This window comes from Schistocerca americana, chromosome 2, assembly GCF_021461395.2.
Source record: "Schistocerca americana isolate TAMUIC-IGC-003095 chromosome 2, iqSchAmer2.1, whole genome shotgun sequence".
Lineage (NCBI taxonomy): Eukaryota > Metazoa > Arthropoda > Insecta > Orthoptera > Acrididae > Schistocerca > Schistocerca americana.
The window spans coordinates 448810376-448823055 of NC_060120.1; the positions used below are offsets into that span (position 1 = coordinate 448810376).

Consider the following 12680-nt stretch of genomic DNA (forward strand, 5'->3'; position numbering starts at 1 on the left):
GGCGGCGGGGAGGCGTGGTTCAGAGCTAGCTAAAGCCAGACACGTGGCAACCATACTTGGACATCATGAAAGAGGTGAGATTTCCATACTATTGGAAGTACAATAAAGGGTCATTCAGATGTTTTGGTAATTGTTTGGAGACATAGGAAATGTTTGTTGCTGAGCAGTAATGGGTTGATCAAGTATAGCCACTCCACAGCAAGACAAACCAAGGCTTTACCACGAAATTCAACAAAGTTTGCAAGAAGTTCTTTGCAGAGCAGAAAGAAATCTCAGGAGAATAAGATACTGTGTGTTTCAAGCTGTGATCAATTTGTCTGTCTGCCAGATATCCAACAATGATTTTTCGTCACGTTAGTGCAATGACAGGATGAAAGAGGAATACATTCCTAAATTCCTCACTAAATAGTTTTTCTTGGGACTTCATAAGTGGACTTTTGGAGCAAGTTAGCATTTATCTTCAAGTGTTTAGCTCAGTTTTTTCAGCATTTCAGTGATGCTCTCCGATGGGTCAGACAAATCTGTCACCGTTTGACCTACCCTTCTTTGTGTACAAGTATCCTCTATTATACCCATTTTGTATGAGTTCCACACAATTGGGTCTCATATGTGCTTATATGTCGTGGTACATACTAGGGTAGACACCAAATCTGGGACACTGTTAGGCAATATGTACACACCTTGAAACTGAGTCTGACCTGTCTCAGTCATGAGCATCAGTTGAGAGGTCATAGATCAGAACACTTTTAAATGTCTCATTTAAGGCCTTATCACCAAGCTTTTAAATGTCTCATTTAAGACCTTACCACCAAGTTTTGCTGCTGTCATCTGAATGGTAAGGGCTGTGAGACACTGCTACATAAGGGTCTCTGATTAATTGAGCATGAGAGTAATGTAGCCAGTTTGCTAGGGAAACAGACTACACAAAAAGTGATGATGGCACTGAAAATACAGTCCAGTTTCATCTGTTATTTCACTAAAGCATTGTGTGATGATGTATATTCTCTGACTATGCATGCCAGCATGATGAATGCTTTAGAAATTTTCTTTTGTTTGCTGTAGTTAATTGCATAATTTACAAAAATAATGAAATGCCTTTTTACAGGGATTCCAACCAGTCATCTATAGTTAATCTATGTGTGGAGCAAAAAACCATGTAACAGAAAACAGCAATCACACTAGCTTTTGAGCACTAGCTCTTTTTATAGCAAAAGTACACACATTCACACACACAACCTCACAGACTCCCAAACACACACTCCTGTGGCCACGGCAAGACTAATCATTCATATTTGATTATTGAAAGCAGTTGCCAGAGCTGAAGATGCAATTATTTGGACAGATGACTACTGCATGGCCACTCAACAATAAGTAAAGAGCACAAACGATACAGCAAAAAAGACCAACCACATGTAATCTTACCCTCCCACACATCACCATTAAGTTTCCCAGTCTCTTCATTACTTTCACAACCTTCAAGAGGCGTAAGATATACAAAATAAAATATTTTTTTCCTTATCTTCATTTTCTCTTGTTGTTGGCTCCAGTTCTTGCATCTAGGGGTACATTCTTGTGGCTGAAATTTTGACTTAGTGGGCTCCAGATGACTGAATAACTGTTGCACATTTGCCTGTTTTACTCTTGAATTTTATTCTTCGTCACATTTTTGCATGTCATACTGCCTTTACAATTCCAACTTCAGTATTCAAATTCACAGTGTTATGGCACAACACAAAAATCCGACCGATTCCATCAGAGGCATGTCCACTACTAACAATATTCCAAAGAGTTTGACAAAAGAAGAATCTTCAAGTTATATCATTATTTTATTAATGAGTCCAGGAATAAATTTGACAATTCGTGTTAGATTGTGCAATTAATAATATGACTTTTGAGTATGTCAGAATTTCTAATTTCAAATATTTCTAAAAGAAAAAGAATTTTAACCATTAGTACATATAGATTGTAACAAATTAATTTCGTTTTATACATTTTAACTTGAAATGTAATACATTACATACAAAATCAAGTGAAATTCTTTCAGTGAAACACCCAAGAATGTTCACCTATACCAGATTGAGGATTAATCCTGGTATCGGCTACTACTATAAAAAAAAGGTTATGTTAGAAAATGGTGTACCACGGCTGTGACTACCTCTTGTTATACCCTGGGGTGAGGAATATCCTACACAAAATCCTCCCCATGTCTCCCAGAGTAGTGTTCTGCCACCCACTCAACCTGCAGAATAACCTTGTCCATCCCAATTCCAGCCGTACTCCCAGTCCTGCGCTCCATGGGTCATTCACTTGTGGTTGGTCCAGATGCCTACTGCAGTCCAGTCACACAATAAAAGGTTGGGCAACATGCAAAAGCGGCCATGTTATACATCAGCTACACTACAATTACTGTACAGCATTCTATGTGGGCATGACAAGTAACCAACTGTTTGCTCACATGAATGGGCACCACCAAACAGTGGCAAACCATAAACTTGACCATCCAGTTGCTGAAGATGCTGCACACCACAACACAAATACCTTCAATAGCTGCTTCACTCTGCAGGTAATTTGGATATTCACTTGCAGGATAAGTTTCTCTGAACTATGCAGGTGGGAATTGTCTCCTGCACTCTTGCAGTCCCCCTGCTAGTGTGTTTCCACTTCCTTTACCTTTTGCCTTCACTCTTCTGTCCACATCGTTCCTTCTCCACCCAGATCGTGCACTGCCTTCTCCCTCCACTCTTCCTCCTCCTCCCCATGTGGAAGTTCTCTCCCTCTGTCTCCTGCCCTCCCCTATCTCTTTCTCCCTCCCTCCTCTCTCCCCCCTTTTAAATCCTTCTCCCTTCTCTCTACTCTCCATATCTCCTTATTCATCTTCGCCTTTCTGTCCTTTTACCCCTTTCCCTCTTCCTACATCTCTTCTTGCCATCCCATCTGTACTCTTTTTCATCTTGTTTTGCAGCTGCATAGTCATCTATTCAAAGACTTTTTTCTTTCCCGCCAACCCTCCCTTGCATTCGTTCCCTACTCCCTCCCCATCTCCATCAGCTCAGGCAACTGCTTTCAATAATGGAGCATCAGTAATTAGTCGTAAAATCTTGAACACTTTGTGCTCCACAGCTTTCAGATATTTATTAAAGGAGATCTTCTATTCACCATGAGATACACTAGAAATTGTTAACCCCTCTCAGATATAAAAAGTATTAGATTGTTGGCTATCTCTTCTGACAATGATGACAGTACACCTGTTTATCTGTCAGTGCTTGTAATTATATGATGAGATGAATACATTCACTTGAAGAATTTGAATTCTCATACTTAACTGGTTGGTGCACCAATCTGCTTCTGCTTTCTCCAGCTTTTTTCAAAGTTGGGTGGTGCGTTGTTATTAAACTGGAAACAAGATGTTTCCCATTTGTTTATTTTCAAAAGCTATGCCATCTCCTCATTACTACAGTATATATACAGGGTGGTCCATTGATAGTGACCGGGCCAAATATCTCACGAAATAAGCATCAAATGAAAAAACTACAAAGAACGAAACTCGTCTAGCTTGAAGGGGGAAACCACATGGCGCTATGGTTGGCCCCGCTAGATGGCGCTGCCATAGGTCAAACAGATATCAACTGCATTTTTTAAAAATAGGAACCCCCATTTTCTATTACATATTCGTGTAATACGTAAAGAAATTTGAATGTCTTAGCTGGACCGCGTTTTTCGCTTTGTGATAGATGGCACTGTAATAGTCACAAATGTATAAGTACATGGTATCACATAACATTCCGCCAGTGCGGATGGTATTTACTTCGTGATACATTACCCGTGTTAAAGTGGTACGTTTACCAATTGCGGAAAAGGTTGATATCCTGTTGCTGTGTGGCTATTGTGTTCAAAATGCCCAATGGGCGTGTGCTGTGTTTGCTGCTTGGTATCCTGGATGACATCATCCAAGTGTCCGGACCGTTCACCGGATAGTTACGTTATTTAAGGAAACAGGAAGTGTTCAGCCACATGTGAAACATCAACCATGACCTGCAACAAATGATGATGCCCAAGTAGGTGTTTTAGCTGCTGTAATGGCTAATCCGCACATCAGTAGCAGACAAATTGCATGAGAATCAGGAATCTCAAAAATGTCAATGTTGAGTATGCTACATCAACATCGATTGCACTCATACCATATTTCTATGCACCAGGAATTGCATGGCGATGACTTTGAATGTCGCGTACAGTTCTGCCACTGGGCACAAGAGAAATTACAGGACAATGACAGACTTTTTGCACACATTCTATTTAGCGATGAAGCATCATTCACCAACAGCGGTAACATAAACTGGCAAATATGCACTATTGGGCAACAAAAAATCCATGATTGCTGCGACAAGTGGAACATCAATGGCCTTGGTGGGTTAATGTATGGTGCGACATTATGGGAGGAAGTATAATTGGCCCTCATTTTATCAATGGCAATCTAAATGGTGCAATGTATGCTGATTTCCTACATAATGCTCTACCAATGGCAAATATGCACTATTGAGCAACAAAAAATCCATGATTGCTGCGACAAGTGGAACATCAACGACCTTGGTGGGTTAATGTATGGTGCGACATTATGGGAGGAAGGATAATTGGCCCCCATTTTATCAATGGCAATCTAAATGGTGCAACGTATGCTGATTTCCTACATAATGCTCTACCAATGTTACTACAAGATGTTTCACTGCATGACAGACTGGTGATGTACTTCCAACATGATGGATGTCCGGCACATAGCTCGCATGCGGTTGAAGCGGTATTGAGTAGCATATTTCATGACAGGTGGACTGGTCGTCGAAGCGCCATATCATGGCCCACACGTTCACCGGATCTGATGTCCCCGGATTTTTTTCTGTGGGGAAAGTTGAAGGATATTTGCTATCATGATCCACTGACAACACCTAACAACATGTGTCAGTGCATTGTCAATGCAAGTGCAAACATTACGGAAGGTGAACTATTCGCTGTTGAGAGTAATGTTGTTACACATATTGCCAAATGCATTGAGGTTGACAGACATAATTTTGAGCATTTATTGCATTAATATGTTATTTATAGGTAATCACACTGTAACAGCATGCGTTCTCAGAAATGATAAGTTCACAAAGGTACATGTATCACATTGGAACAACTGAAATAAAATCTTCGAACATACCTACATTCTGTATTTTAATTTAAAAAACCTGCCTGTTACCAACTGTTCATCTAAAATTGTGAGCCATATGTTTGTGACTACTACAGCGCCATCTATCACAAAGCGGAAAAATTGGTCCAACTAAAATATTCATATTTCTTTACGTACTACACAAATATGTAATAAAAACTGGGGGTTCTTATTTAAAAAAACGCAGTTGATATCTGTTTGACCTATGGCAGCGCCATCTAGTGGGCTAACCATAGCGCCATCTGGTTTCCCCCTTCAAGCTAGACAAGTTTCGTTCTTTGTAGTTTTTTTGTTTGACGCTTATTTTGTGAGATATTTGGCCCTGTCACGATCAATGGATCACCCTGTATGTCAAAATTTGTAAAAAGACAGTTTGTTGCGCAACATGACCAAATGTCAAAGCATAACAGACTGCTAGCTTCCACCACTGACATCTCTTTCTCACCAACTGACAAAGCATTTTCCCATTCTTTGTATACAAAACCAGACGCTTTCCGATATGCGGGTAACACCACATTTACTAGTCAGTTCAACAATTTTATTTTAATAGCTGTGATTCTTGGAATTATATGACTGTTTGGTCAGTTGTACTTAGTTTTTACAATAATGCACATAACTGAAAATATAGGAAAAATTGGCATTTTTATGTCTTTAAGTAAGCATTCAGATTTGCTTATTAATCAATCTTTGAATCGGTGTGTATTAGATGTGATTTAGAAACATGAATACTGTTGTGCAATAATGCCTTCAGTTTGTATGCACTAATAAACATTTAAATAAAGTTATAATTCATTATACTTTTCATTTGAACATAAAAATAAAAACTGTAGAGAAGTTATTTTACAGAGATATAACATTTTTCTATTCAGTGACAACATTGGTTTAATTATAGTATGGATTATAACTCCCTGCACTGACAAAGTCGTTAGTGTTTGTTTGTATACCTGATTTGGTCAAAATTTGGAAACGTGTTTATAATATGAAGAAAATGCTATGGTATCGATCTCTTCATCAATGGTAGAGGAAGGTGTTCTAAGGACTTGCTTCATTATAAAATGTTTATGTGCCAAAACTAGTTTTCAGATTTGCAACCAATCATCAGATGTCTCAAACATTATTAAGAATTGTCTTTGCCCAAGATTTGATAGGAGCAACAACATGACAACTTATATGCTATGTGATAGGTCAGATTTCTGATCCTGTCATATTAACTGACACATTTGTCATTAATAAGGATTAGCCAACAACTGAACATCTGTGTAGTGTGTTTTTTTGAATGTGTACTTTTGCTGGAAAAAGAGCTAGTGATTGCAAGCTAGTGTGACTACTGTTTTCTGTTATGTGTCTTTGTGCTCCATGCATCAATTTGCTATAGGTGAGTGATTTAATTTCCTTTATTTTATGTATAGCTTCTTCCTGGAATTTCTGTTATTGTTATGAAGTGCTATTTTCATAGTTAAAAACAAATTTTAAAGTTCCAGGATATGTATGTGATTGATTTGCGGAGCGATACATTAACAGTACCTACTAAGGCAATGAGAGAAGCAATGTACAATGCAGAAGTTGGAGATGATGTTTATGAAGAAGATCCTACTGTGAAAGGTATGTATGTGCATATATTTCAGTGAAGTAACTGAATCTTAGGCTTTTTAAAGTCATACATTATCATAAAATTTTCATGAAAGAAGCGTGCAATGTTTTGTTGTCATGGGAATTAGTGACAGATTCGGCGTGGACAGAACTTTTATGTGATTACGTGATTTGTTTTGTTTCCTTGTAATTCCTGTGTACAACAGTAACAGTCAGAGAGAGACAAGGTGCAACATATGCCCTCACTTTCCGTACAATGCACTGGTATTGCATCGCTCTCTGTGTGATGTTGAGAGTATTTGTGCTAATTCTCATGAATGATTCAGAAAGTTTCTAGCAATAGTGCAGCAGGGATGCACATAAGGCTAATTCATCAGAATAAAAGCATGCAAATTCCCCAAGGAATGAGAAGCATATTAGATTCAGTTTGAGGTGCACATGATACAGATTGTCTTTGAGGACACTGTAAACCCACCTTAGAAGAATAAATCATCAATCAGGAGTACTAGAAGGAATGCCCCCAATATATTCTTGATAGAAAGAATTGCAGTTGTTGGTTGGAAGGAAGTAGCAATTACACCAATCTGCAACATTTCAAGTCCATTACCACAAATTACTCAGCTACTTGTTGCTGAAAATAGAATTCCATAGGTTTGTGCATCTCCCTTGTTTTGTATATGGCACCTTGTAATTCTTCAAGGTGAGGACAACTCCAGGAGGATGCTGTTTTGAAATATCCCCAATAACGATTTCACCATAGTTCTCAGGGATGAAGAAACTTATGGGTTAAATATTTGTGATGACAAAGAACTTAGTCTGTAGGGAATTGACTGTCATAAAAGCTCCTTCTACTTGAATTCAGAATATGATTACACAACACAACTTGTAACTTTTTCCTGTGATTACTCTCTAACAATGTCAGCAAGCCAAGGAACTAATAACAAATCTTCATATGTATGAGAATTTGCTTTATTTTCACGGACGCTGTATCTACCACAACACTATTTGAGTATGCAGTGAATGAAAGAGATTACAAAACAACATTAAATCTTTTCACTGTGTTTCGGTTTCTGGTACACACTTAAAACTTTGGAAGTTCCAGCTCTTTAAACATCTACATCTACAGGGTTACTCTGCAATTCACACTTAAGTGCCTGGCAGAGGGTTCATTGGACCATTTTCATACTACTTCTCTACCATTTCACTCTTGAATGGCGTGTGGGAAAAAGGAACACCTAAATCTTTCCGTTTGAGCACTGATTTTTCTTATTTTATTATGATGATCATTTTTCCATACGTAGGTAGGTGTCAACAAAATATTTACGCATTCAGAAGAGAAAGTTTGTGATTGAAATTTCGTAAATACACTCCTGGAAATGGAAAAAAGAACACATTGACACCGGTGTGTCAGACCCACTATACTTGCTCCAGACACTGCGAGAGGGCTGTACAAGCAATGATCACACGCACGGCACAGCGGACACACCAGGAACCGCGGTGTTGGCCGTCGAATGGCACTAGCTGCGCAGCATTTGTGCACTGCCGCCGTCAGTGTCAGCCAGTTTGCCGTGGCATACGGAGCTCCATCGCAGTCTTTAACACTGGTAGCATGCCGCGACAGCATGGACGTGAACCGTATGTGCAGTTGACGGACTTTGAGCGAGGGCGTATAGTGGGCATGCGGGAGGCCGGGTGGACGTACCGCCGAATTGCTCAACACGTGGGGCGTGAGGTCTCCACAGTACATCGATGTTGTCGCCAGTGGTCGGCGGAAGGTGCACGTGCCCGTCAACCTGGGACCGGACCGCAGCGACGCACGGATGCACGCCAAGACCGTAGGATCCTATGCAGTGCCGTAGGGAACCGCACCGCCACTTCCCAGCAAATTAGGGACACTGTTGCTCCTGGGGTATTGGCGAGGACCATTCGCAACCGTCTCCATGAAGCTGGGCTACGGTCCCGCACACCGTTAGGCCGTCTTCCGCTCACGCCCCAACATCGTGCAGCCCGCCTCCAGTGGTGTCGCGACAGGCATGAATGGAGGGACGAATGGAGACGTGTCGTCTTCAGCGATGAGAGTCGCTTCTGCCTTGGTGCCAATGATGGTCGTATGCGTGTTTGGCGCCGTGCAGGTGAGCGCCACAATCAGGACTGCATACGACCGAGGCACACAGGGCCAACACCCGGCATCGAGGGGTGTGGGGAGCGATCTCCTACACTGGCCGTACACCACTGGTGATCGTCGAGGGGACACTGAATAGTGCACGGTACATCCAAACCGTCATCGAACCCATTGTTCTACCATTCCTAGACCGGCAAGGGAACTTGCTGTTCCAACAGGACAATGCACGTCTGCATGTATCCCGTGCCACCCAACGTGCTCTAGAATGTGTAAGTCAACTACCCTGGCCAGCAAGATCTCCGGATCTGTCCCCCATTGAGAATGTTTGGGACTGGATGAAGCGTCGTCTCACGCGGTCTGCACGTCCAGCACGAACGCTGGTCCAACTGAGGTGCCAGGTGGAAATGGCATGGCAAGCCGTTCCACAGGACTACATCCAGCATCTCTACGATCATCTCCATGGGAGAATAGCAGCCTGCATTGCTGCGAAAGGTGGATATACACTGTACTAGTGCCGACATTGTGCATGCTCTGTTGCCTGTGTCTATGTGCCTGTGGTTCTGTCAGTGTGATCATGTGATGTATCTGACCCCAGGAATGTGTCAATAAAGTTTCCCCTTCCTGGGACAATGAATTCACGGTGTTCTTATTTCAATTTCCAGGAGTGTAGATCTCGCTGCAAAGAAAACCGCCTTTGTTTCAGTGACTGCCAGCCCAACTCGCGAATCATATCAGTGACACTCTCACCCCTATTGCACGATAACACAAAACGAGCTGCCCTTCTTTGTACTTTTTTGATGTCCTCCCTCAATCCTACCTGGTAAGGATCCCATACCGTGCAGTAATATTCCAGCAGAGGACAGACAAGCTGTCTCTTTAGTGAGTTTGTCGCATCTTCTAAGTGTTCTACCAACAAAGCCCAGTCTTTGTTCCACCCTGCCCACAATATTATCTATGTGGTCTTTCCAATTTAAGTTGCTCATAATTGTAATTCCTTGGTATTTAGTTGAATTGACAGCCCTTAGATTTGTGTGATTTATCATATACCCAAAATTTATCAGATTTCTTTTAGTACCCATGTGGATGACCTCGCACTTTTCTTTGTTTAGTGCTAATTGCCACTTTTCGCACTATACAGAAATTCTCTCTAGATCATTTTGTAATTGGAATTGATCATCTGATGATTTTACTAGACAGTAAATTACAGCGTCATCTACAAACTATCTAAGTGGGCTGCTCAGATTATCACCTAGATCATTTATATAAATCAGGAGCAGCAGAGGGCCTATGACACTACTTTGTGGAATGCCAGATATCACTTCTGTTCTACTCAATGAGTTACCATCTGTCACTACGAACTGTGAACCCTCTGATAGGAAATCACTAATCCAGTCACACAACTGAGATGATACTCCATATACATGCAATTTGACTAATAGTTGCTTGTAAGGAACGGTATCAAAAGCCTTCTGGAAATCTAGAAATATGGAATAAATCTGAGATCCCTTGTCGACAGCACTCATTACTTCATGGGAATAAAGAGCTAGCTGTGTTGCACAAGAATGATATTTTCTGAATCCATGTTGGTTATGTAGCAATAAGTCATTTTCTTCAAGGTGATTCATAGTGTTTGTGTACAGTATATGCTCCAAAATACCTCTGCAGATTGAGGTCAGTGGTATGGGTCTGTAATTCAATGGGTTATTCCTGTTTCCCTTCTTGAATATTGGTGTGACCTGAGCTACTAATCCAGTCTTTAGGAACAGGCATTTCATCAAGTGAGTGCTTGTATATGATTGCTAAGAAAGGTGCTATTGTGTCTGGATACTCTGGAAGGAACCTAATTGGTATACCATCTGGACTGGAAGACTTGCCTTTCTTAAGTGATTTGAGTTGTTTTGCAACACCTAAGATATCTACTTTTATGTCACTCATGCTAACAGCTCTTCTGGTTTCGAATTCTGGAATATTTACTTCATCTTCTTTCATGAAGGAATTATGGAAAACTGTATTTACCAATTCCGGTTCAGTGGTACCATCATCGGTAACATTTCCATCACTATTGCGCAATGACGGTATTGACTGTTTTTTTCCGCTGGTATACTTTACATATGACCAGAACCTCTTTGGGTTTTCTACCATATTTTGAGACAATATTTCATTGTGGAAACTATTAAAAGAATCTCAGAGTGACATCCGCACTAAATTTCAAACTTCCGTGAAACTTAGCCAGCATTGGGGATTTTGCGTTCTGAATTTGGCATGCTTTTTTCATTGCTTCTACAACAGTGTTCTGATGTGTTTTGTGTACCATGGTGGATCAGTCTTATTGACTTATGTGGTATGAATCTATCTATTGCTGACGATACTGTGTCTTTGAATTTGAGCCATATCTGGTCTACACTTGCATAATTAGCTTGGAAGGAATGGAGACTCTCTTAGGAAGGCTGCAAATTTTTATTTGCTGTTTTAAACAGATATATTTTTGCGTTTATTTCTAGTGGTTTTGGTTGATATGGTTTTGAGCCTTGCTACACGACTTTGTTTTCACTAATCCCTGTATCTGTCATGACGTTCTCTATTAGATCAGGATTATTTGTGTCTAAGAGGTCAAGTGTGTTTTCACAATCATTGACAATTTGTGTGGGCTCATGAACTAATTGTTCAAAGTAATTCTCAGAGAAAGCATTTAGTACAATTTCGGAAGATGTTTTCTGTCTACCACCGACTTTGAACATGTATTTTTGCCAACAAATCTGATCCACCAATAACTCAAAAAAATTTTGGTAACTTTAATAAGCAGTTTTAAAATACAACAGGGAATCTGAGGATAAGAAAATGACCACTAATTGTTTACCAATTTATTCCAGTCCTCTCAAAAACTTAGTCATATACAATACTGCAGTGCATGAGTTATTCTGATGACGATGCACTGTGGTGACCACAGCCGTTACAAAACACATCAGATGCATTCACAATTGCAAATAATTACTACCATCAGCTATAGAATGGAATGAGGACAATGTAAATTTGTGCCGGACCGGGACTCAAACTCGGATTTCCCTATTAGTGCGAGCGGGTGCCTTACCATTTGGCTATCCATTAACAACTCACGGCCAGACCCAAACTTCCGTATGTCGTCAACCATATGTCTATGATCTGTATTTGCACATCCATTATGTGTATTCCCATACAGATCAGACATTGTGCTGAAAGTCACATGCTCGGTATCGGCAGATAAATACGATACTGCAGTACCCGTGTTATTCTGATGACAATGAACTGCGGTGATCACACCCATTGTGAAACACATCAGATGAATTTGCAGTTGCGAATGATGACTACCATTGGCTGTAGAATGGAATGATGACAATGAAAATATGTGCCAGACCAGGACTCAAACCCAGATTTCCTGCTCATCACGAGTGGTCGCCTTGCCATTTTGCTATCCATGCACGACTCACGGCCAAACCCAAACTTCCATATGTCGTCAACCATATGTCTGTGATCTGTACTCACATATCCATTATGTGTATTCCCGTACAGATCTGTTGTTGTGCTTGAAAGTTGCATGTCAAGTATCGGCAGATAAATATGATACTGCAGTGCCTGTGCTATTCTGATGACCACGCACTGTGGCAACCACAGTCATTATGAAACACATCAGATCATCTGTACAGGAATACACATAACGGATGTGTGAATACAGACCATAGACGTATGGTTGACAACGTATGGAAGTTTGGATCTGGCCATGAGTTGCACATG

The 12680-nt window shown here is 40.6% G+C and overlaps 1 protein-coding gene across 10 annotated transcripts in view; it reads left to right on the forward strand.

Moving 5' to 3' along the window:
- The window catches only part of LOC124596098 (probable low-specificity L-threonine aldolase 2), a 269257-nt gene that overhangs the window by 117995 nt on the left and 138582 nt on the right, over positions 1-12680 (forward strand). For 7 of the 10 annotated variants that reach the window (XM_047135097.1, XM_047135096.1, XM_047135103.1 and 4 more), the window contains one exon: positions 6676-6802. In XM_047135097.1, coding sequence (XP_046991053.1) covers positions 6676-6802 — 127 coding nt within the window. The remainder of the gene's footprint in view (positions 1-6675; positions 6803-12680) is intronic. The other 3 variants (XM_047135104.1, XM_047135100.1, XM_047135099.1) reach the window with 1 other exon arrangement.